Below are 22,734 nucleotides of genomic sequence, written 5' to 3'. Positions count from 1 at the left end.
TACATTTTCTTTACAGTGTTATTATTAACAAATGTTTTAATAATTTGCATTTAAAAACTATCCAAATCTTATAGATGAAGCTCTTTTACAAAGCATATGCTTTTTGTTTGCATGCCCATTATAGAAAAAAACTGATGACGTTTCTTAAATACCTCTTTATTTGCAACTTAATTTGAAAAAATCAGGGAGAATTGCTGGGAAATATACAAAACCTCTGAATATTATTCCATAGCACACATTTTTTCCATTCCATTTGTATCTGACGGTCACCTAACAATATATGTATTTTAGGCCATTTTTAAGCTGTCTTTCCTTCGGGGGCGGGGGGACTTTAGATGCTATTCAGTGCAAGCGTTTACTCTTGAAGGGCCTGCCTTTTGTACACCAGATTGAAAACTCTTTCTGCGCTGTCTGAATGCCGAATGAAGCACGGCGACCTCCTGATGCATTCAAATAAATAGGCTCGTTGGAAAGCGCCGTTTTGAAACCCGCTTGGAAAAGGTCAGCCGACACAACGGCTGTGTGTAAAACAGGATTTGAATGTAATTATTGTGTCCGAGACTTTCCTTGTAGTTGCTTTTAACACACCCTCCGTTTTAATACATGAACAACATTTTTTACACACTAAGCATTGTGTTCAAGGCTAAAATTAGGGTACCGGTAATTGTTGTCAAAAAAACATATAGGGAAAAATACCAACTTATAAAATGTGGTGGCTATCTGATTCTCTTCAATGCACCTTGCTTCGCCTACATGCATTGAGAAAAAAATCGTAAATGTTTTACGATTTAATGTCATCAGTATGTCATAATTTTAGAGCGGTCCGATAAACCCCCTAAAGGAGCAGAATAAAGTATACAACTTAGCACTAGGTAGCACCGAGACGTTATCGGTAAGTTATTTTCATGAATATTTGAACTATTTTGACCTTCATAAGAAGGCAAAAACAAAGTCAAAGTGGTGTTTAAAACAAAATACTGAAACATTTGATTTAAGAGAAACACATCAGCCCGCCCCCAGTCTGCAGTTGCACCCCTCATCTATAGAGTACACATTGAAATATGGAGGTCGTGTGTTTACTCCTGATTTGTCGAACTCGACTGGAAAGTTTCCAAAAAAGTTAGATCAGACGTGCGTCATCACTTTCACCTCACTCTCTCGACTTGCGTCTGCTCCAACATCTCACGTTTCCTTTGCGCTTGCTTCTAGAAGCAGCAGTTCATCCTCCTTATATCCAGCTTCAAAAAGATAAGGATATGAATCCTCATTTGTCCAAAAAGAGTTGTCTTCATTGTCTGTTATTGATTCTGCCATGTTCAGAATACACAAGCCTTTGTATCCAGAAGTAGGAACACAATTTGTTGCCGAAAGTCGGACGTGCGCTGCTATGGAAATGGAAATCAGTGCGCTGGACTAATCAGTCCTGGCATTGATTAAAATGACCAAAATACGGTAAATATTGAACATATTACATATTGTTTTGAACATGTCTTTTATTTCCATAATAAATTGACTTGCAGTGTGTATACAAAACGTTGCTGGAGGGTTTTGCAATTGTTTTATGGCGCTTTGAAGGCTACAACGGTGACTTCCATTAGCCACATCTTCCAAGCATTTTTTATCATCTTTATAATCCCCCCCAAAAAAAGACATGTGTTCTTGTCTCTCATAATGATTGTGAACGATAGGCACAATTCCCCCAAAAAAGTGCAGTTCCCCTTTAAAAGGCAGAAAAAAAATACTTAAAGATACTAAAGAATGAAATATACATTTACAAAACACAGTAGTATTTATTTGACTGTTTATGATTTTGTCATTATATTGATGATTGATTATAGCACTTGTTACATTATAGTCACAAGGAGTGAATATTTACGTCGATTCTGGGAATTGTTATGATTTGTAGTTTACTGAATAGGTAATCCTGTGAAGAGAATTAATTCAATGGTAGGCCTCGTTTGTGACCATGTAGCGTGAAACTACTTCAAGTGTTGAAATGTTCTCAAGGAGGGAAGTGAATTTATTAAGAGGTTTCTTGCAACAATCATGCATACTAACACGGTTGGGGTGGTTTACTATGCTATGTAATGTAGAGTGGTATGCAACTGGAGGATGCTCTTATGCAGAAGGTGCTCAGGAAGTAAACTCTGGTTATTTTGATGCTAATTGGGACTTGGTTGTGCTGCAAAACAACCATTTTCTTCCAAGTTTTTCAAACTGAATTTCCATGAACATTAACATACATTTAGAGATGATAAATAATAACAAGTAGAATGTATTGCATGCTGTCATGATTGTAATCAAACCGCCAAGTCCCTTGGGCACTTTCAAACAATTCTTTCCTGCTTTCGTTTAAGTTCTCATACGGCTGCCGAACATACAGGTGAGACCTTCACTGAAGCAAAATAATTGCCTGGCCTAATGATGTGCTGCCGCTCCGAGGGAGCAGCAATGCCGGAGTGCACCTGCTGTTCTCGTATCGGTAAACCTGCCGTCCCGTCTGGAATACTAATAAAAACACAAGGAAGGAGTGCTGCTGCAGCATCTTGGAAACTGTTTTTTTGTATTTTTTTCAAGACAATAAAACCCACAATTGAAATACAGCCTGGACCAGGGAGGAAGCAACATGGTGGACAGTGAGAAGGAGCCTGACAGAGCTTAGCTAGTTTGTGGAACTGCCAAAGTAATGGCGTGCAGCCTCTACGGTACCTGAAGCAAAAACATCGGGTGTTAGTGAAGCCAATTTTTGGTCCATCTCAGGTGAACAGTGGATGGAATTCGTCGAGGGTTTCATCAACCCTACTGACACACCTTTGCCTGAGGTACTCTATCTTACTCAGGTAGTCTGTGGCAAGGTGCAGAAAGTCGATGATTTGATTTGCCAAGAATACCTAAAAAAGACGGTGCTTTTACATTGGCACACCAGAGTGCTGGTTCTTCTTAATGAGGAAGTGAGGTCTGAGGTCACAAACATGACCGTGGCCTGATGTATCTGAAGTACTCTAGTCAGAAAACTCCAGGTGGCAAGGTCCTGGGGGTCGAAGAAATCCGAGCAGAATACCTCAAGACTCTGCATGTTTGCATGTTTGTTCAACATAGTGGATTGGCACCCTGGGGTTGGGAAAAACGAACCAGAGGTTGCTCACGCAGATGAACCCATCACCGTGACTGAGGTATCTAAGGTCATCGGAATTTCCCAGTGCAAGGCCCTGGTAGCCAGAATTTAACTTGAGGCTCTGCATGTTTTAAGACTGACATGGTTGACATGTCTCTTGAAAATTGCTGGGGAGTTGGGGACAGTACCACTGGAGTGGCACACTAGGGTGGTGGTTCCTCTTTTTTTAAGAAGGGTGTGTTCCACCCATAGGACTCACACTCCTTAGCCCCCCTGGGAGGTCAACTGAAGAGGAGAGTCTGTGGAGAGAAACTGTTATAATCAAACCTATGGGAGATGTGTTTTTTGTCCCCTCAGGGAAGACGAGACCAGTTCTACACTATTGCCGGGGTGCTGAAGGGTACATGGCAATTTCTCCAACCATTCCACATGTGTTTTGTGGACTAATTTGAACATGTACGTTTCAGTTCCCTGTACGGGTGTCACAGGAGTACAGGTTCAGGTCTGCTACTACGAGCTACGCCATCCTTTTAGGATGAGAGCAGGATTCTTTTTTGCCTGCATAAGTCAAACAAAGCTGCTCTTTGTCACTATTTTTGGATAGACTTTCTAGGCGCACAACACAACAACGACAGCAGCAGGAATAGCAGTAGCAGCAGAAATGATAGCATGAGCAAAAACACCTACTGCTCGAGTCGACCTAAATTGATCATTTAGAAAGAGTGTTATACAAATTAATTCCCAGCTGGCTTGGTTAACTATTAATTGCATTCGAAACATTATTATAACAAACAAGCCAATCATAATTCATGGCAAATCTTTCAGAAACTTTCATCAACATTCCATGCGTCAGTCAACAGAAAGTCGCTTTTTAAATACTTTCTTGTCTAACTAATTGGTGGCTTGGAATTCCCTTTCTCAATTTTTAAGCATGGGTATTTCTTCAATAACTTTTTGTAAAATATTTATTTTACTGAAGAACACTTATTTTATTTTATTTTTTGTCTAGTTTTGGTTTTTAACTGGATCGTGTGCCAATAATTTGTATCTTTTGTTTCGTAAAAATATTGTATTTAGTGTGATCCCATATAGAGATTGTATGTAATTCATGTGGAGCATTATTTTGAATGTGGTGGTGTTTGTCATGTATAAATGTGTGTATTCTCTTTTGCCTAATGTTGTACATAAAAAACATTTTAGAAATTTTAGACCCTAGGAAGAATTGCAGCAGCTAATGTGGATCTTAATAAACAAACAAACGATCACACCTAAAACAATGATGAAAAATTACAAAACACAGCAAAAATTATAGTTTTTTGTGCCCATGATTTACACATTTAACTACTGCGAAAACACAAAAATGCATAAATGCATACGTTTGTTGACAATCACATTAATATTAAAAATATGGGTTAATTATAATAATTATAATTGTAAATAGAAAAAGTATAGATAAGTAAATGTTTTATTTAGAATATTTTTTGTAAATTCAGTACATCAAATATATTGTCCAATATACTAGCCTTTTTTTTTTAGCATTCAAGGAGTGCGCAAATGACTGTAATGCTGAGAAAGCACAAATACATTTATCAACACATCACGTACCTTACCAACCTCAAGACAGCTTGCAAATACAGGTAATATTTAATATTTATATAACCTGGTATAGGAAATTGTACAATAAGTCAGCACACATCTCCCCATGTGACCTAACGATAACAAGTGTGCGTGTGTCTGTCTGTCTGTCTGTGTGTGTGTGTGTGTGTGTGTGTGTGTGTGTGTGTGTGTGTGTGTGTGTGTGTGTGTGTGTGTGTGTGTGTGTGTGTGTGTGTGTGTGTGTGTGTGTGCGTGTTGCTTCTATTACAATGTGGAATACGCTCTGTAACACACACCGCCTGTGTGCAATGACTGTGGTTACAGTCACTACAGCGAGCAGAGCAGAGGTCATTTGCATACTTTATGATTCCAGGTAAAAGGAGATGCAACAGGTGGGTGGGACTTCCTGCAATAAAGAGGCTCGATGACTTTTATTTTGGTGGCTAAATGCACAGCTCTTCCACGGTCGACAGCATGTGTTGATGGATCCACATCGAGGAGGTGAGCTTGTCATGTCTTTTGCCTGTTTTGTCTTGACTACTAGTATGGCTTATTCATAGTTTACAGCAGCGGTGTCAAAACATTCTGCACCAATGGGGGTGTAAATTTCAAAATAAAATGATCATTTTAAATAAATCTGGATAATTTTGATTTTGTAAACCTAAACCAACACATGTAGACAAATAAACATTAAACAGTAGGTGACATATAGTAATATTTGTCTTTTCTATGGTTTTTTTTGGAGTTGTTTTTTAGTCGGCATGTTTAATTGTATTTTAAAAACGCACTATGGGCCACTAAAAATTGAGCTGCGAGCCAAAAATAGTTTATGAATGAGAGTATTTATTTCATACTAAAAATAGTCCCAAAATTATTTATTTTATTTTATATTTTATTTATGTAGAGTATTTACTTATTGTATTATTTTTTCCATCATTCTGATATGTCCTATTATTCATTTCACAATAGCTATATTATTGTTAAATTTTAGTTTTCAAAATTTAAAATGTTCTTCAAAAATGTTTATATATGTACTCTATAGCTATATTTATTAATAAAAAATCTAATATTTGCCAAAAAGGGGGGTGAACTTTAACTTGCTTCCTTGTTAATGATTAGCCCCGTGGTTCTCTCCTTGCTCTTATCTCTTTGAATGACGTTTGTGAATTACCTGAGTCGCAAGGTGTGCAGTATTGTAATTCTATATATGTTTTTACACTACTCACAAAAAGTTGCAGCCATCTATCTTCAGGGTGAAATTTCAGAATTAATCTAAAATGCAATTTGACTTTCTCCAACTGTTGAATGTTGCACTAGTTTTGGCACAACTTACTGGTCTCTAAACTTTACAGTCATATCCAATACAAATACTGGTTGTTATACACACTATTTTTTAATGTTTCCTTAAATAATAAAGAAGTAACCGCCCCCAAAAATAGAATAAGTCGAATTTAAAAAAAGACACCAACATTGATCACACGATCCCAAAATCAGCATATTGGAACCTAAAAGAGTATAGGAGGTGTTTATTGACCAAGAGATTTATTATTTAATGTTTATTAGTGTAGTTGCACACTGAATATTCTACTGATGTTGTGTCACCGTCTGTAGCTAAACAGGAAAACAATTGGTGCAGTGAGGACATGGGGGACATTAAGAGATGGATGGAGCTACCTTGAGAAGGCCTACATAGTGTAGCTTTTTTATTATTTTACAAATGATGCTAGCCTTCTGTGCTGTCTTTTGCTCTTTTCCGCGTAGTAATGGGTTGCCCCCAAATGCCACACATGTATCAGCCTTTCGTGTCATCTCAATCAATCAAACTCAAACTTGATTTGTAAAGCCCCTTACATCAGCGATAGCTGAACAAAAGTGCTGGACAACGAAAAGCACAGCATAAAACAAGAGCACATAAAACATTTAATAAAACATTATACATTTTAGTAACAATATAAAATCCAGTTAAAATTCATAATAGTGTCAGAAGTTTTTCTTTATGTTGTCTTGCTGCCTTTATCGTTTACTTCTATGGAATTAATACCTTTTAATGCGCGTACACGGCATCTGTAAAGCAGTCATTTCTGAAAACTGGTGTTTTACATAACAAACTTAATTAGGCTGTATTATTTAATGGTGAAAAACATAATCAAACATTGTTTTGTAGAGTTAGTTATCATTACTGTGACTGAAGACGTCATCACCGTGAAACACACAACAGCACATCAGACATGGCATCTGGAAAGCTAAAATTTCTGCACTGGCCTGACAAGTCACATTGTACTGTGTGTGTGTGTGTGTGTGTGTGTGTGTGTGTGTGTGTGTGTGTGTGTGTGTGTGTGTGTGTGTGTGTGTGTGTGTGTGTGTGTGTGTGTGTGTGTGTGTGTATATATATATATATACCGTATTTTTCGGAGTATAAGTCACACCGGAGTATAAGTCGCACCTGCCGAAAATGCATAATAAAGAAGGAAAAAAACATATATAAATCGCGCACCAAACTATGAAAAAAAACCTGCGACTTATAGTCTGAAAAATACGGTATATATATACAGGTAAAAGCCAGTAAATTAGAATATTTTGAAAAACTTGATTTATTTCAGTAATTGCATTCAAAAGGTGTAACTTGTACATTATATTTATTCATTGCACACAGACTGATGCATTCAAATGTTTATTTCATTTAATGTTGATGATTTGAAGTGGCAACAAATGAAAATCCAAAATTCCGTGTGTCACAAAATTAGAATATTACTTAAGGCTAATACAAAAAAGGGATTTTTAGAAATGTTGGCCAACTGAAAAGTATGAAAATGAAAAATATGAGCATGTACAATACTCAATACTTGGTTGGAGCTCCTTTTGCCTCAATTACTGCGTTAATGCGGCGTGGCATGGAGTCGATGAGTTTCTGGCACTGCTCAGGTGTTATGAGAGCCCAGGTTGCTCTGATAGTGGCCTTCAACTCTTCTGCGTTTTTGGGTCTGGCATTCTGCATCTTCCTTTTCACAATACCCCACAGATTTTCTATGGGGCTAAGGTCAGGGGAGTTGGCGGGCCAATTTAGAACAGAAATACCATGGTCCGTAAACCAGGCACGGGTAGATTTTGCGCTGTGTGCAGGCGCCAAGTCCTGTTGGAACTTGAAATCTCCATCTCCATAGAGCAGGTCAGCAGCAGGAAGCATGAAGTGCTCTAAAACTTGCTGGTAGACGGCTGTGTTGACCCTGGATCTCAGGAAACAGAGTGGACCGACACCAGCTGGACTGCAGCTGAGTGGTCCAAAGTCATGTTTTCTGACGAAAGCAAATTTTGCATTTCCTTTGGAAATCGAGGTCCCAGAGTCTGGAGGAAGACAGGAGAGGCACAGGATCCACGTTGCCTGAAGTCTAGTGTAAAGTTTCCACCATCAGTGATGGTTTGGGGTGCCATGTCATCTGCTGGTGTCGGTCCACTCTGTTAAATAAATCAAGTTTTTCAAAATATTCTAATTTACTGGCTTTTACCTGTATATACACACACAGTGTGTCTTGAGACCCACTATTCTAATAGAGGGAGGTTTGTCATGAAAAAAGAAAAAAGAAACTTAAAAAGAAGCCAACAAAGGGAAAACAATGATAATGAATTTAGACCTAATGCAAAATGTTCAGTAAAACATTTAAAAAACATTCTTGTTTGACATTCTGACTACTAAATTGCATTCCTACCCAAATGTTGGGGTATTTTCCTTAGCAATTTTTCTTCATGCAAGCACATAACCTGTGATTAATCATGATTAATCAAAGGTTTAGAGTGTGATTAATTTGTTTAAATTTTTTTATAACTTAACCCTTTGTGTATATATATATATATATATATATATATATATATATATATATATATATAGGGTTAAGTTATACATTTTTTAAAACAAATTAATTGCACTCTAAACCTATGATTAATCACAGGTTATTTGCTTGCATGAAAAAAAATTGCTAAGGAAAATACCCCAATATTTGGGTAGGAATGCAATGTAGTAGTCAGAATGTCAAACAAGAACGTTTTTTAAATGTTTTACTGAACATTTTTACAATACTTTAACTATCAAATCCTGTCTGGACAAAATAACACATGAACAAAGCATGATAATAAAGGGAAAAGTGATAATTTTAGCAAAAACAAGGCATGCTGGGAAACCTTTCTGCACAGACTCATGCTCAGACTTGCCAACTCTTGGGTTTTTTTGTACATAGTAAATATTGCAGCTTTTGCACGGATGTTAACAGAATGATAAGTAGGTGGTCGATTAACAATCACTTTATTCAACCGATGCTCAATCAACAATCACATTGTTAAAACAAACCAAAACAACTTCCACAGCCCCTCTGGATCCCACGCACTCATTCAATCATCAGTCAGGGAGGTCATCAATTAGTCATGTTAAGTGTGCTTTGAATTTTTGCCCCCTGTACGATTGAGTTTGACGCAGGGGGGGGACTAACTGATACCTGAAACTGTTCGCCAACCAATCACAGGGCACATAGACGTTTAAACAACCTTCAACAGACACGTTCATATTTATGGACAATGTATTGTCTCTAATTAACCTAAGATGCATATTTTTGGGATGTGGGAGGAAGCACGATTACCTCGGCAAAAACAAATCGTGCAAGTACAGGTGGAGGCTTGAGCCCCCGCTCTCGTGACTGTGCAGCCCATACATTTATGTATTTGTTTATAATAAAAACAAATATTTTATGCAGCCATTTTTTTTGTCTAAAAGCTGTGTGAATTTTCTCTGATATTTATGCTCTTTGTTGGAGCTCTTGTCCATGCTTGTGTCTGTGAATGCAGCACACAGTGTTGTTGTGTCCTTGTACATAAACAAGATATTTTTTTAAGAAGAGCATGCATTTTACCGATATAACAGCACTCTTTCATCCATGTTAACAGAGTAAGACCTTGCAACACAGAAGTGTCAGTTAGCATAGCCAGATGTTTCCCTAAGGCTGGCAAAGCGCTAATTTGCCCATTAGAGAAGAAGACCCGGTGTCATGATCCTAAATGACAGTGAATAAAAGGGAGTTGCTGCTGTAAATAATGTAAACACACAGAGGGAAAACGGCGGTACGAGGGAAATGGAGCGTTAAACGCTGACACATTTGTCAAGGCTGGCTCGCCCTGGGCGAAAAAATGCCCATCCCCACCTGCTCCAACTGGTGTACATAGTCTATTGCCAGAAATGTGCAGGCCTGCTTGGCGAGCTGTAACATTTTTCTTTTAAGCCTTTGTTTGGAGAATCAGGCAACAAAAACAATGTGACTCACACTTGCAGTAAATAAGAGTGGCCTTTGAATGTCAAAAGGACAGATTTCCTATCAAACTGACATTGGGTGTGAAAGGACAGACGGATGCACACAGCGACAAACGACATGCAACTCACTCTTACTTTGTTGAAAAATGATTGACCTCTAAGGGTCAAAAATATGGGTTTAAGCCAAGAGTGTAACTTTGGCAACCCTATCATATTGGCGTTGTATGTGAAAGGACAAACAGATGTACGAAGCGACAAACGCCATGCAACTCACACTTGTTCAACTGACTTTCTTGAAATTATATTGACTTTTAAGGGTAAAAGAGGCTGGGTTTAAGCGCAAACACACTTGGTCAACTTACTTTGTTGAAAAAAAACAAAAAACCTTTTAAGGGTAAAAAAGCAATGTTTAAGCCAAGTGTGCAACTTTGACAACCCTATCATACTGATATTATATGGGAAAGGACAGACGGATATGCAAAGCGACAAACGTCATGCAACTCACACTTGATCAACTTGCTTAATTAAAATAATAGTGAGTTCTAATGGTAAAATAGACAAATGCACGACGAGACAAACATCATGTAGTTGACAATTAACTTTGTTGAAATGATAGGGACCTATAAGGGTAAAAACGCTGGGTTTTAAGTCAAGTGAGTAACTTTGGCAACCCTATCATACGGACGTTGTATGGGAATGGACAGACTGTGGCACAGGACAAACAAACCCAAGTAACCCAGATGGTCAAAAAGGTTGCGTTTTAAGCCAAGTGAATGACTTCAAAATGGAAAGGCTAGCGTTCATTTTCGATTGGTAAAAAGTTGCAGCCTTTTTCTTTGATGCAAACTCAATTTTGAAACATTGCTATTCAATACACTGTATGTTGTATTGCATAACATGGGGTTCTAAAAGGTTGCTATAATTGTGCCAATGCAAACTGCTGATTTCTGCGGAGTATAGTTGATAATGATATTTCATTTCAGAAGCAAATTCTTCCAAGTGCAGGTGCTTGCACTGTAAGCCCTCCCGCAAGTCTCTCGGAAAGTGAATGATTAGCGGAAAGTCTTCTGAATAATAAAAAAAAAGTATAAAGAATATCCCTTCTCCATCCATGCAGGTTTTATCAAGTGAACCGGTTGCCATAGAGACGCATTGGCAGGATATTTCCGGAATAAAGCGTAATGGGTCTCCTGACGCAGTTTTCTCTGCTCCTGTGGAAGAACTTCACTCTGCGGAAGAGACAAAAGGTACCCACCAACCCCCGCCTGTTGTGTTTTTGTAAAAATGTCAACAAAAAGGTTGCCAAGGGCTGCTAAGTTATAGGAGATTGTCTCCTATGGATCTAAGCTGCCTTTAAATCCACCCCCCCTGCTGAGAGCAAGACCAATCCCGCCTTTAATACCTACCAATTCAAAATGTCACCTTCAATTTTAGGATGTCTACTTCTTGTGCACATGATGTCACATTGGCTGTATTATAGTGCTAACGAAGTCAGTCTTCAGCTTAATGAACAGGGAAGGGGAACACCTAAGTCTGTGACTTGAAGGGCAAACACTGTCCAACAAAATCATAGGAAAAAACTCAAATATAATGGTTGTCAGAGGGTCTACTACACCATAGTAAACCTTAAAAACACATATTTACAGCTTGGAAACACGGCCGCCAGATTGTATGAACCTATCTAAAGGGTTCTTGTGTGTGAAAGAACCGACAGATGCGCAAGACAACAAACGCTAGCCACCTGTAAAGGATAACGGTGGCCTTTAAGAGTCAATCTGCATTTTAAGCCAAGTGACTTTATGTTCAACTGGACAGTGCAAAATGACACAATATGCAAATCACATGTTTGGCTTACTACCAAGAAATAAGAGTGGACTTTCAGGGTAAAACAGTACTGTGTTTTAGGCCAAGTGAGTGATTTTGTCCACACTAGCAAACTGATATTGTACATGAATAGACAGACAAATGTGCAAGATAACATATAATATGCAGATCACACATGTTTTGCTTACTAAGAAATAACTGGACTTTAAGGTTAAGCATGCTGTGTTTTAAGCCAAGTGAGTGCTTTCGTCCACACTTGCAAACGAATATTGTGCATGAATGGACAGACAAATGTGCAAGATGACAAACAATATGCTAATCACACATGTTTGGCTTGCTAGCAAGAAATGACAGTGGACTTTCAGGGTAGAAGAGGTTGCGTTTTAAATCAAGTGAGTGGTTTTGTCCACACGAGCAAACCAGCATCATACATGAATTGACAGACAAATGTGCAAGATGACAAACAATATGCAGATTTCACATGTTTGGCTTACTAGCAGGACATAACAGTGGCCTTTCAGGGTAAGAAAGGCTGAGTTTTAAATCAAGTGAGTGATTTTGTCCACACGAGCAAACCGACATCATACATGAATTGACAGACAAATGTGCAAGATGACATACATGATGCAGATCACACATGTTTTGTTTACTAACAAATCACAATAGACTTTAAGGTTAAGCATGCTGCATTTTAAGCCAAGTGAGTGCTTTCATCCACACTAGCAAACAAAAGTTGTGCATGAATGGACAGACAAATGTGCAAGATGACAAACAATATGCTAATCACACGTTTGGCTTACTAGCAAGAAATGACAGTGGACTTTCATGGTAAAAAAGGCTGAGTTTTAAATCAAGTGAGTGATTTTGTCCACACGAGCAGCAAACATCATACATGAATTGACAGACAAATGTGTAAAGATGACAAACAATATGCAAATCACATGTTCGGCTTATTAAGAACTATTAGTGGACTTTAAGGTTATGCATGCTGCTGTTTAAGTCAAGTGAGTGATTTCGTCCACACTAGCAAACGAATATTGTGCATGAATGGACAGACAAATGTGCAAGATGACAAACAATATGCAAACACTGTGAAAAATAACTGGAAGACAGAAATAATGGACACTTCCTGCTGGAATGTGGCGGCGGTAAGCAGCACCTTTGTGCATAGATAATGTCCTCGTCTGAAATGATGCGAAAGACTGGAGGCATAAAACCATGCCAGTTATAAAACGTTAAAAAGCGCTTGGCGAGGCATTCATATAATTGGTCATTAACCTCTACGAGGACCCTTCACCAGCGCTGTTGTCCTTGCCAACTCCCACCGGTTTCATCTAATAGTCATTTTTCATGTCGGGACAAACAAACTGTCCCCCGTAACTATCCCGATGACAAATTAGCGCTGCGTATTTCTTTATATGTGGATGCATCCTGCTTTCTGTGTGCAGTAAAGAAGAGAAGTTGCAAAATAGTTTTTTTTTCTTTAGCTTTTTTCTCTGCATGTGATAGATGCCTTTTGTTTTATGGTACACGCGCCTCGCTGTGCTCCAGCCACTTGCAAAATAAGTGGGCGAGTGCACTGCAAAGCCTAGAAAAGAAAAAATAAATAATGTTCTTGGTCCTAGTCTGAATTCTGAATTGCAGCCGTTGAGTTGTTATCTTCCAGCTGGGTGTGACCTCTCATCCAATCATTGTAAAAGCTAAGGCAAAAAAGTTATGATCATGTGCAGACGGTGAGTCATGACAACCAGGAAGTAGTATTGATAGTGTAGAAACTTGGCCAAAGGTGAGAATTACATTTCCTACCACTTAGAATTTGAGCTAACTTCAAGCCTCGATTGCACAACGTCGATGTATCATATGATTAATGCAATCGCTCCTCTCCCCAGTTATTAAGGATTTAAGCCACCTTCCATGCTTTAGGAAATACATAAATAAACACTCTCAAAAGTATTAAAGTCCCCAGTACATTTGATAACACATCGTAAATACGTCAAATAATTAATGTGGTCTCACCTCCTGCCCGTTATTAACGTTGCCACCTTATATGACACAATTAATGGAAATACTCCAAATAATCCACAAAATGATTGTTCAGGGTATGTTGATCATGTCTGAATATTTATCTCTTAAATCACCACCTTGCGTAATAAGACAGAAGACGAAAGACTTAAAATAATCCAATTTCAATCACGCGCAAACAAGATAGATGTCATAATTTTTCTTTAGCTGCTTATAAATGATAACCACCACCTTGTAAAAAAACAACAACCAGAAAGTATAATAGTTGTTATTGCTCCTCTTACCAGTTATAACAGTCAACCTCCAGCTTGCAGAAAAAAATACTCAATAATAGTTCATGGTAGCCTCGACTGCATGCAAGCAAAATATATTTGTCATTTAATTAATGTTGGAATTGTTGTTAATCGCTCATTGTGCTACTTATTAATGACAAGCGCCACCTTGCATCATAACAATTAAAAAAAGACTGAAAAAAATCCACATGCCCATGGTACACTTAAACACACCATGGCAACATATAGGTGTGTTATGTACAGTAAGTCATGTGATCTGGCTCCCTCCAGTCTGGTTATAATGGATAACCACCACTTTGCATCATAGAAATAAACATAATACTCTGAAATAATCCACACAGTCAACATCCACACTCCACAGTATGTTTGCTCATTAACAAGTAACATATTTTACATTATGTGTTATAATATTTTTATGATCGCGCCTTCTGCCAAATATCACTTATTTTAATAACCAACTTACTAAGATATATCATGACAACAATATCATGCAAACAAGATATTAAAATATAAGAAAATAATTAAATATATTTTACTTTGACACAACCATTATTCCGTCCTGAATGTAGATTGTTTGAATATGTATCTTGATTTAAGAAGCAAAAAGCTGGACAAGGGACTAGGTTGGTGATTGTCTTCAAAAGGAGGTACTCTGGAGATACAATAATACCATTTAAAGGTTAGACCTTGTTATTGTATCTGTAGAGTACCTCTTTAAGACTAAACTGCTAGAGGTCAAAGCTCTCATGTCAAACAAAATGACCCTCATGCACATGTACCTCGGTGGTTTCTTAAAAAAAAGAAAAAAGGCATGGCTGAGTGTCACTTTTGTGTTTGTGCAGGTGCGGTTAGTCGTGGAAATTGTTTGGCCTCTCTTCTTGTTCTTCATCCTGGTGTGGGTTCGCTTCACAAACGAGCCCACCCACAAAGGCCAATGTAAGTCATCAAAACGTCAAGCTAACCTTGATGAAGATTTACTGAATGAACTACTGCACTTTTTCCACCAGGCCACTACCCCAATAAAGCCATGCCATCAGCGGGCGTTCTGCCTTGGATCCAAGGCACGGTGTGCAACTTCGACAACCCCTGCCGGAGTCACCCAACACCGGGGGAGACGCCGGGACAAGTCAACAACTTTGAAAACTCCATGTAGGAGCCAAATGTTATGAACATGTTACTGTGTCTTTGAGAGCAACATCCTTTAAACAGGATTATCTTGTAGAATTTCCGGGATGCTAATTGAGCTGCAAGACCTCCTGGTCAACAGATCCATTCTCAGCAATGTCCGACGACTCGCTGACGACGCCAATCAATGGGCTTTGGTCCTGTCATCCAGGAACGGTAGGAGCATTTGAAAGAGCCATATTGGCATACAGATAAGATGACCCATTTTTTTAGCCACTATTGTATCACTGTGTGTGTGTGTGTGTGTGTGTGTGTGTGTGTGTGTGTGTGTGTGTGTGTGTGTGTGTGTGACAAGAAGAAAATCTCTGACTCACTTTGGGGAAAAGTGAATAGAAACCACTTGTTCCCAGATATAAGATTACCCCTCATTTTAGTCACTGCTGTATATGTGTGAGTGGCAAGAAGAAAAGCTCTGACTCACTTTGGGGAGAAGTGAATAGAAAACACTTGTTCCCAAATATAAGATCACCCCTCATTTTAGTCCCTGCTGTATGTGTGTGAGTTACAAGAAGAAAAGCGCTGACCTTGCATGGGGAGTTTGGCGCCACCTGGTTCACATATATACTGTAAATCCCGAGACCCCGACTCAAGGATCACCCTTGTTTTCAATGGTGTTTTATTGAGTGACAGGAAGAAAAGCTTTGACTCACTTCGAATGAAGTTGTTCGGAGCCATCTGTTGGTTCACATTTGTACACTAGGTGGACCTTATAATATGAAGACACCATTCTTTTCAGGATCTTGAGCCAGTTTTTGGTCACTGGTGTGTGAGAGTGACCGGAAGAAATACTCTGACTCACTTCGGGTAGAGAAATTGCTAGATCCCAAATATATGAGTCTGACAGCTCTTTTTGGTCACCGGTGTATGTGTGTGAGTGACAAGAAGAAAAGCTCTGACCTTGGGGAGTTTGGCACCAACTGGTTGGCAGTTCATGTGAATGACACCATACTTCCTGTCAATGAGAAAGGACGCAAAAGAAAAAGGCTCCGATTCTGCTACCGGAGTTTTTGTTAAATCTGAAGATTTTGACCACTGATTTGTGATCACAGCCACAGGAGAGTCACCTGGCATCTTCGATCTGATATTGGTTAGTTGAGAGGCACAGAAACGCTGAAATAAGGCGAGTTGGAAGAGCCGTTAGCCTCAAGCCTTGCCGCAGTTCAAAGCGGTTGCCTGGCAACCGAAAGCTACGGCGAGTTTACAGCTGTTTTAAAGTGATTCCGACGTCGCAGAGTGATATAAGTTGACAGGCTGACACCCAAAATTGATCTCTGAACGGCGCAAGGTACGAAATTGTTGAAAAAACAAGTGAAAAGTACCGCAAGTTGCTAAAGAAGTAACTGCCGCTAAGACATAAGAGGCACTGACGTCATCGACTGCCGCGATGAAAAAAGGTAGAGGAAAGACTGAACAAGATTTGAGGCTGGACACAGGACATGATGGGATGCAAGAATGGATACAAAAAATACTCCATGATTTTAAAGAAGAAATGAAAGAAGAATGGAAGTACATGATGGAGGGATGGAAAGAAGAAATGAAAGAAATGAAAGAAGAACACAGACAAGATGTGAAAAGTCTGCAGCAATGTATAGAAAGTCTGCAATCTGACAAAACCATCAGAAAGAATGAAGCCACTGAAATGGGCAAACAAATAAAGATCCTTCAAGAAGACAACAACATGCTGAAGAATATCATAGATGGAATGGATCAGGATAAACGGATGAATGATATCATCGTGACAGGGCACCGAATTAAACCAAGATCCTATGCGAAAGCTGTGAATAATGAAGGTGAACCAGATGAAATGGATATGGTCTCAGCAGAACAGCAAGTGGTCAACTTTCTGCAATCAAAAGAAATTGAAATTGACATTAATACCATCGAAACATGCATCCCACTGAACGGAAGAAACAACAACGCCACTCCAGTCGTGCTCGTGAAACTTGTAAACAGAAAATCTAAAATGGCATTGCTGAGACAGGGAAAGAAGCTGAAGGGAACAAATGTGTACATGAATGAGCATCTCACAAAACGTAATGCTGGAATTGCCAAGAAAGCACGCGACTTGAGAAAGCAGGGAAAAATCCAGGGAACGTGGAGCGCCAACTGTAAAATCTACATCAAGCTGAATGGAGGTCCAGAAGCAAGAGTACTTGCTGTCCAAGACATCAAGGACCTGGACAATTTTTAAAGTTTACACAGCTTCCACAACAACGATGATAATGAACTCTGACAGAAAACAAGCACCTAAATTCAGCATCAACACTACTATGTTCCAAGGAACGACTAAACAAGAGGACCTAGATTCAGAATTGCATCCACCTACACTTATAGAGATTATTGAAACAACATCAAAGATTGTTGAACAAGAAAACATGGAACTAAAAAATTTCTGCAACAAAGATCATAAAAACCAGGATTTGGAAAATGATATAGATCCAGATACAAATTTTTTCTCCCACTTCAGTAATAATTGTTTTTATTATACAGATGATCAATATAACAGCAACATTAAATGTGATAACAAATTGTCAATTATTCATTTTAATAGCAGAAGCTTGTATGCAAACTACAACAATATTAAGAACTTTTTGGAACACATCAACGATCCCTTCAAAGTCATTGCTGTCACGGAAACATGGATTGATGATAAAAAAGGAATAGATTTTGATCTGGATGGATATGAACTAAACTACATCAACAGAAACAACAAAAATGGAGGAGGAGTAGCTGTGTACGTGATGAAGAACCTGAACTACAAAGTGGTAAAAAACATGTCATTTGCTATAGATAATATTTTAGAATGTATAACAATTGAAATATGTCAGGAAAAAAGCAAAAACATATTCATCAGTTGTATATATAGATCACCTAAGTCAAGTATAGAAACATTTGAAGAATGGATCAAGGCTACTTACATGGACAATGGGCAAAGAATAATTTTCCTATGTGGTGACTTTAATATTGACTTATTGAACCCTAACAAGCAAAAGTCTATTGATGACTTCATTGATACAATGTACAGCATCAGTTTATATCCTAAAATCACAAAGCCAAGCAGAATTACAGGACACTGTGCCACGCTTATTGATAATATTTTTACCAATGATTTTGATAATAACACTACAAGTGGTCTACTTATAACCGATGTTAGTGATCATCTGCCAGTTTTTATAATATATGATGGAAACTACAAGAAGAATATGGAAGACAAAAGGACATTTCGAAGACTGTGCACAGAGAAGAGGATGATTGCTTTCAAAATTGAGCTACAAAAGCAAGATTGGGACAATGTGTACAATGAAAATGAGGTTGATGAAGCATATGAACATTTCTTAAACAAGTTCATAATACTTTATAACAAACATTGTCCATGGATACAACTCAGTAATAAGCAGAGAAAGAATAATCAACCATGGATGACAAAAGGATTAAAAAATGCTTGTAAGAAGAAGAATACACTATATAGGAAATTTATAGCACAAAGAACTACAGAGGCAGAAATTAAGTACAAAAAGTATAAAAACAAGTTAACATACATACTACGATTATGTAGAAAATAATATTACAGTGAATTATTGGACAAGAACAAAACTAATATGAGAGCAACATGGGGCATCCTCAATAGCATTATTAAAAATGGCACTAAGAGGGACTACCCTCAATACTTCTTAGACGGAAATAAAAAAAATGACAACATAAAGGAAGTAGTTGAAAGCTTCAATAATTATTTTGTAAATATTGGACCAAAATTGGAAGAAAGGATTCCAGACCCAGTTTCAATTGAGGACTATAATGATACCATAGAGCGAAATCCCAACTCCATGTTCCTCAGTAATGTGACACAGGAGGAAATAGTTACAATCGTGAAAAAATGTAAATCCAAGACTTCAACTGATTGTAATGAAATTGATATGGAAACGATAAAAAAGGTTATTGAAGAGATCTCAGGACCATTAATGTATATTAGTAACCTATCATTTCAAACAGGTACATTTCCAAACAAAATGAAAATAGCTAAAGTTGCACCAATTTACAAGACTGGCGACAAACATCAATTTACAAACTATAGACCTGTTTCCTTACTTCCACAATTTTCTAAAATCATTGAAAAACTGTTCAATAACAGATTAGAGAGTTTCATAAATAAAAATAGAATACTCGAAGAAAATCAATATGGATACAGAGCTAATGTTTCAACTTCGATGGCTTTAATTGAAATTACAGAAGAAATTACCAATGCAATAGATAATAAAAAATGTGCGGCAGCAGTTTTTATGGATCTAACTAAAGCATTTGACACAATTAATCACAATATTTTAATCAAAAAACTAGAACGATATGGCATCAGAGGGTTAGTCTTAAACTGGATAAGAAGTTATCTAATGAACAGGAAACAATACGTGAAGGTAGGCGAACACACCTCTACAACGCTAAATATATCCTGTGGTGTACCTCAGGGATCAATACTAGGACCTAAATTATTCAATCTATATATAAATGACATTTGTAAAGTTACAAAAGATTTAAAGTTAGTATTATTTGCGGATGATACAACAGCGTTTTGTTCAGGAGAGAATACACAGAAGATACTACAAATAATAACAGAAGAAATTAACAAATTAAAAAGATGGTTTGACAAAAACAGACTATCGTTGAATCTCAGTAAAACTAAAATAATGCTATTTGGTAACAGTAGAAGAGAAAGTCAAACACAAATACAAATAGACGGAATAGAAATTGAAAGAGTAAATGAAACCAAATTTCTAGGTATAATGATTGATGATAAATTGAACTGGAAATCTCACGTAAAAAATATACAACATAAAGTAGCAAGAAACACGTCAATAATGAATAAAGCAAAACATGTTCTAGACAAAAAATCACTTCATATTCTCTACTGCTCACTAGTGTTACCATATCTGAGTTATTGTGCAGAAATATGGGGAAATAATTACAAAAGTACACTTCATTCATTAACGGTGTTACAAAAAAGATCAGTTAGAATAATACATAATGTTGGATATAGAGAACACACAAATCCTTTATTTATTGAATCAAAGATTCTGAAATTCTACGACATAGTGAATTTGCAAACAGCTAAAATGATACACAAAGCAAACTATAACCTGCTACCCAAGAATATACAACAATTCTTCTCAAAAAAAGAGGAGAAATATAATCTTAGAGAGAAATGTAATTTAAAACATTTGTATGCACGTACAACACTTAAGACCTTCAGTATATCAGTATGTGGAATTAAATTATGGAATGGATTAAGCAAAGCAATCAAACAATGTACTAATATGATCCACTTCAAGAAACTCTTCAAACTTAAAGTGTTTACAAAGTACAAAGAAGAAGAACCATGATAAACATTCTGAATTTATTTAACTCATCCATTCTTTCATTCTTTCACTCACAAAATAATCTTACTTATCTCAACATATGAAATGTAACTTACTTCACCAATTATCATTTATTTACTTATTTTATTGTGATTACTTATGGAGTATATTGTGAATAAATTGAGAACAGGAAGTGAACAAAAGTTTTAGCAACTGTCATGTAAAAGAAAGGGGGTAGGATTAAATAAGCTTTGCTTCTTCCTACTCCTTTTCGAACATGTTGAAAAGAGAAACTGGAGATTGTGATGTATCATGTTGTATACTTGCATGTTCGAAATAAACTCAAACTCAAACTCAAACTCAAACTAGGGAGACAAACATTCTTGCAGCAAATTCCTAAAAACACTCGAGTGCTCCCGTTGCAGAAGAACTTGGACGACTGTAAACACATTGGCAGATCCTTGCATTTACATTTTAGCCTTGATAGCAAGCAGACAGCACTGCGGTCCAAGAAGTGATTTACATAATTTAGGCGTTCCTCAAGGCAGCCCTTAAAAGGAGAACTGCACTTTTTTTTAATGTTGTCTATCATTCACAATCGTTATGTTAGATAAACACACGTCTTTTGTTTTTTTATGCATTCTAACTAATAAATAAAAGTCAGCAATGGAGTCTGAGAGTCGCTCTTTCCCGTATATAGAGCGCTCCAAAAGACATCCAAACCCCTCCATCAACATTTTATATACACACTAAGTACATGTAGTGACAGGCACATTCGTTATAACATGTAATATGTATGTATTTTGCCCATTTTAAGCATAATTTAATCGATGCATCTCACCGTTCCCTTTTTCTTTCAACAACAACAACACTACCCCTATTACCGGTATATGGCAGATTTCATTAGAGACGACAAACGTAATACAATAATCACTCACTGTACAATGTCTGCTCTCACTGGGATGCCGACTGATTGGATGTTGATAACTTCTCGTCTTAGATGAAGAATTGATCATAATCCTTGTGAAGGGTTAAAAAATCAAGCGTCTTTTTGTGTCTTTCTCGCCATCCCCGGGTATAAATTGAGTGTCACAGACTTCTCAGTTTATGTCCACAACCTTTTTCTATCTAGGTGACCGTGAGAGGCATGATTTATATTTCAAAATTAAATTTCACCAGCTAACAGGCGATCATGAGCAGCAGCTCAGTATGTCAACACTGCAGCATCACAAGCTAGTTACCTCCCGGTGATCACGGCGAGGCTAAAAATAGTTTGTCTGCGTAAACACTTATAATAACAAAATTGCTAATATTTGGTTGATATTCAGCTCATGAGATGTAAATGGAGTATTGTTGGTGCTTTTTGGATGCATTTTTGTTTTTGATTTAGATGTAAAATGAATTGCTCTCATTAGCACCATTGCTGGCCACCTAGATTATTACAAATTGGAATGCAAAATATATATATATTTGTTTCTCTCATAAGGAATGTGAATGCTAGACAATAGACATTTTTTTAAAATGTGCAGTTCCCCCATGTATTTTTGCCATTTTTTTCATATCGTAATTTGCATACCTCAGGGGTTGCTGTAGCTTGTTTACTTCAGCTGCAGCCAGTAGTCATTGTTTGAACTCCTTTAGTTACACTAGGGGTGTTCCTCAAGGTTCCATTTTAAGTCCTCTCTTTTTTTTTATCATTTAGGCTATTCGACGGGTGGCCCGCTAGTTCAATTCCAAAAACTTGCTGGGAGACTCCCATTTTTGCAGCAGATTCTTAAAAAGGCTAGAGGTAAATCCACCAAGATCAAATGTCACCAAATGTCTACTGTAGAAGACTAGGATTCTCCGATTTATACAAAATAAGATTGATCATGAAGGGAGAAGTCTTTAGCTTTGTGGAAATTTGGCCTCTATAACAATTTAGTTGAAGATCCCTGGTTTATTAATTGTGTTGAGCTCTATTATATTCTAAAACAAAATTCTAATGTTTCCATGTTTTAGTTCCTTACATAGTGTTTTCAATACTTTAGCCAACTAGAATCATGTAATCTGGTTCAAACC

At 37.5% G+C, this 22,734-nt stretch overlaps 1 protein-coding gene across 1 annotated transcript in view; it reads left to right on the top strand.

The window, feature by feature from the left end:
- LOC133605614 (phospholipid-transporting ATPase ABCA1-like) overlaps positions 1 to 22,734 on the top strand; it is a 212,824-nt gene that overhangs the window by 38,134 nt on the left and 151,956 nt on the right. The window contains exons 3-7 of the mRNA XM_061958842.2: positions 5,085 to 5,212; positions 11,119 to 11,248; positions 14,983 to 15,076; positions 15,148 to 15,289; positions 15,363 to 15,481. Coding sequence (XP_061814826.2) covers positions 11,183 to 11,248; positions 14,983 to 15,076; positions 15,148 to 15,289; positions 15,363 to 15,481 — 421 coding nt within the window. The 5' untranslated portion in view covers positions 5,085 to 5,212; positions 11,119 to 11,182. The remainder of the gene's footprint in view (positions 1 to 5,084; positions 5,213 to 11,118; positions 11,249 to 14,982; positions 15,077 to 15,147; positions 15,290 to 15,362; positions 15,482 to 22,734) is intronic.

This window comes from Nerophis lumbriciformis, linkage group LG05 (genome assembly GCF_033978685.3).
Source record: "Nerophis lumbriciformis linkage group LG05, RoL_Nlum_v2.1, whole genome shotgun sequence".
Taxonomy (NCBI): Eukaryota; Metazoa; Chordata; class Actinopteri; order Syngnathiformes; family Syngnathidae; genus Nerophis; species Nerophis lumbriciformis.
This window is presented reverse-complemented; position numbering and strand designations above follow the sequence as displayed.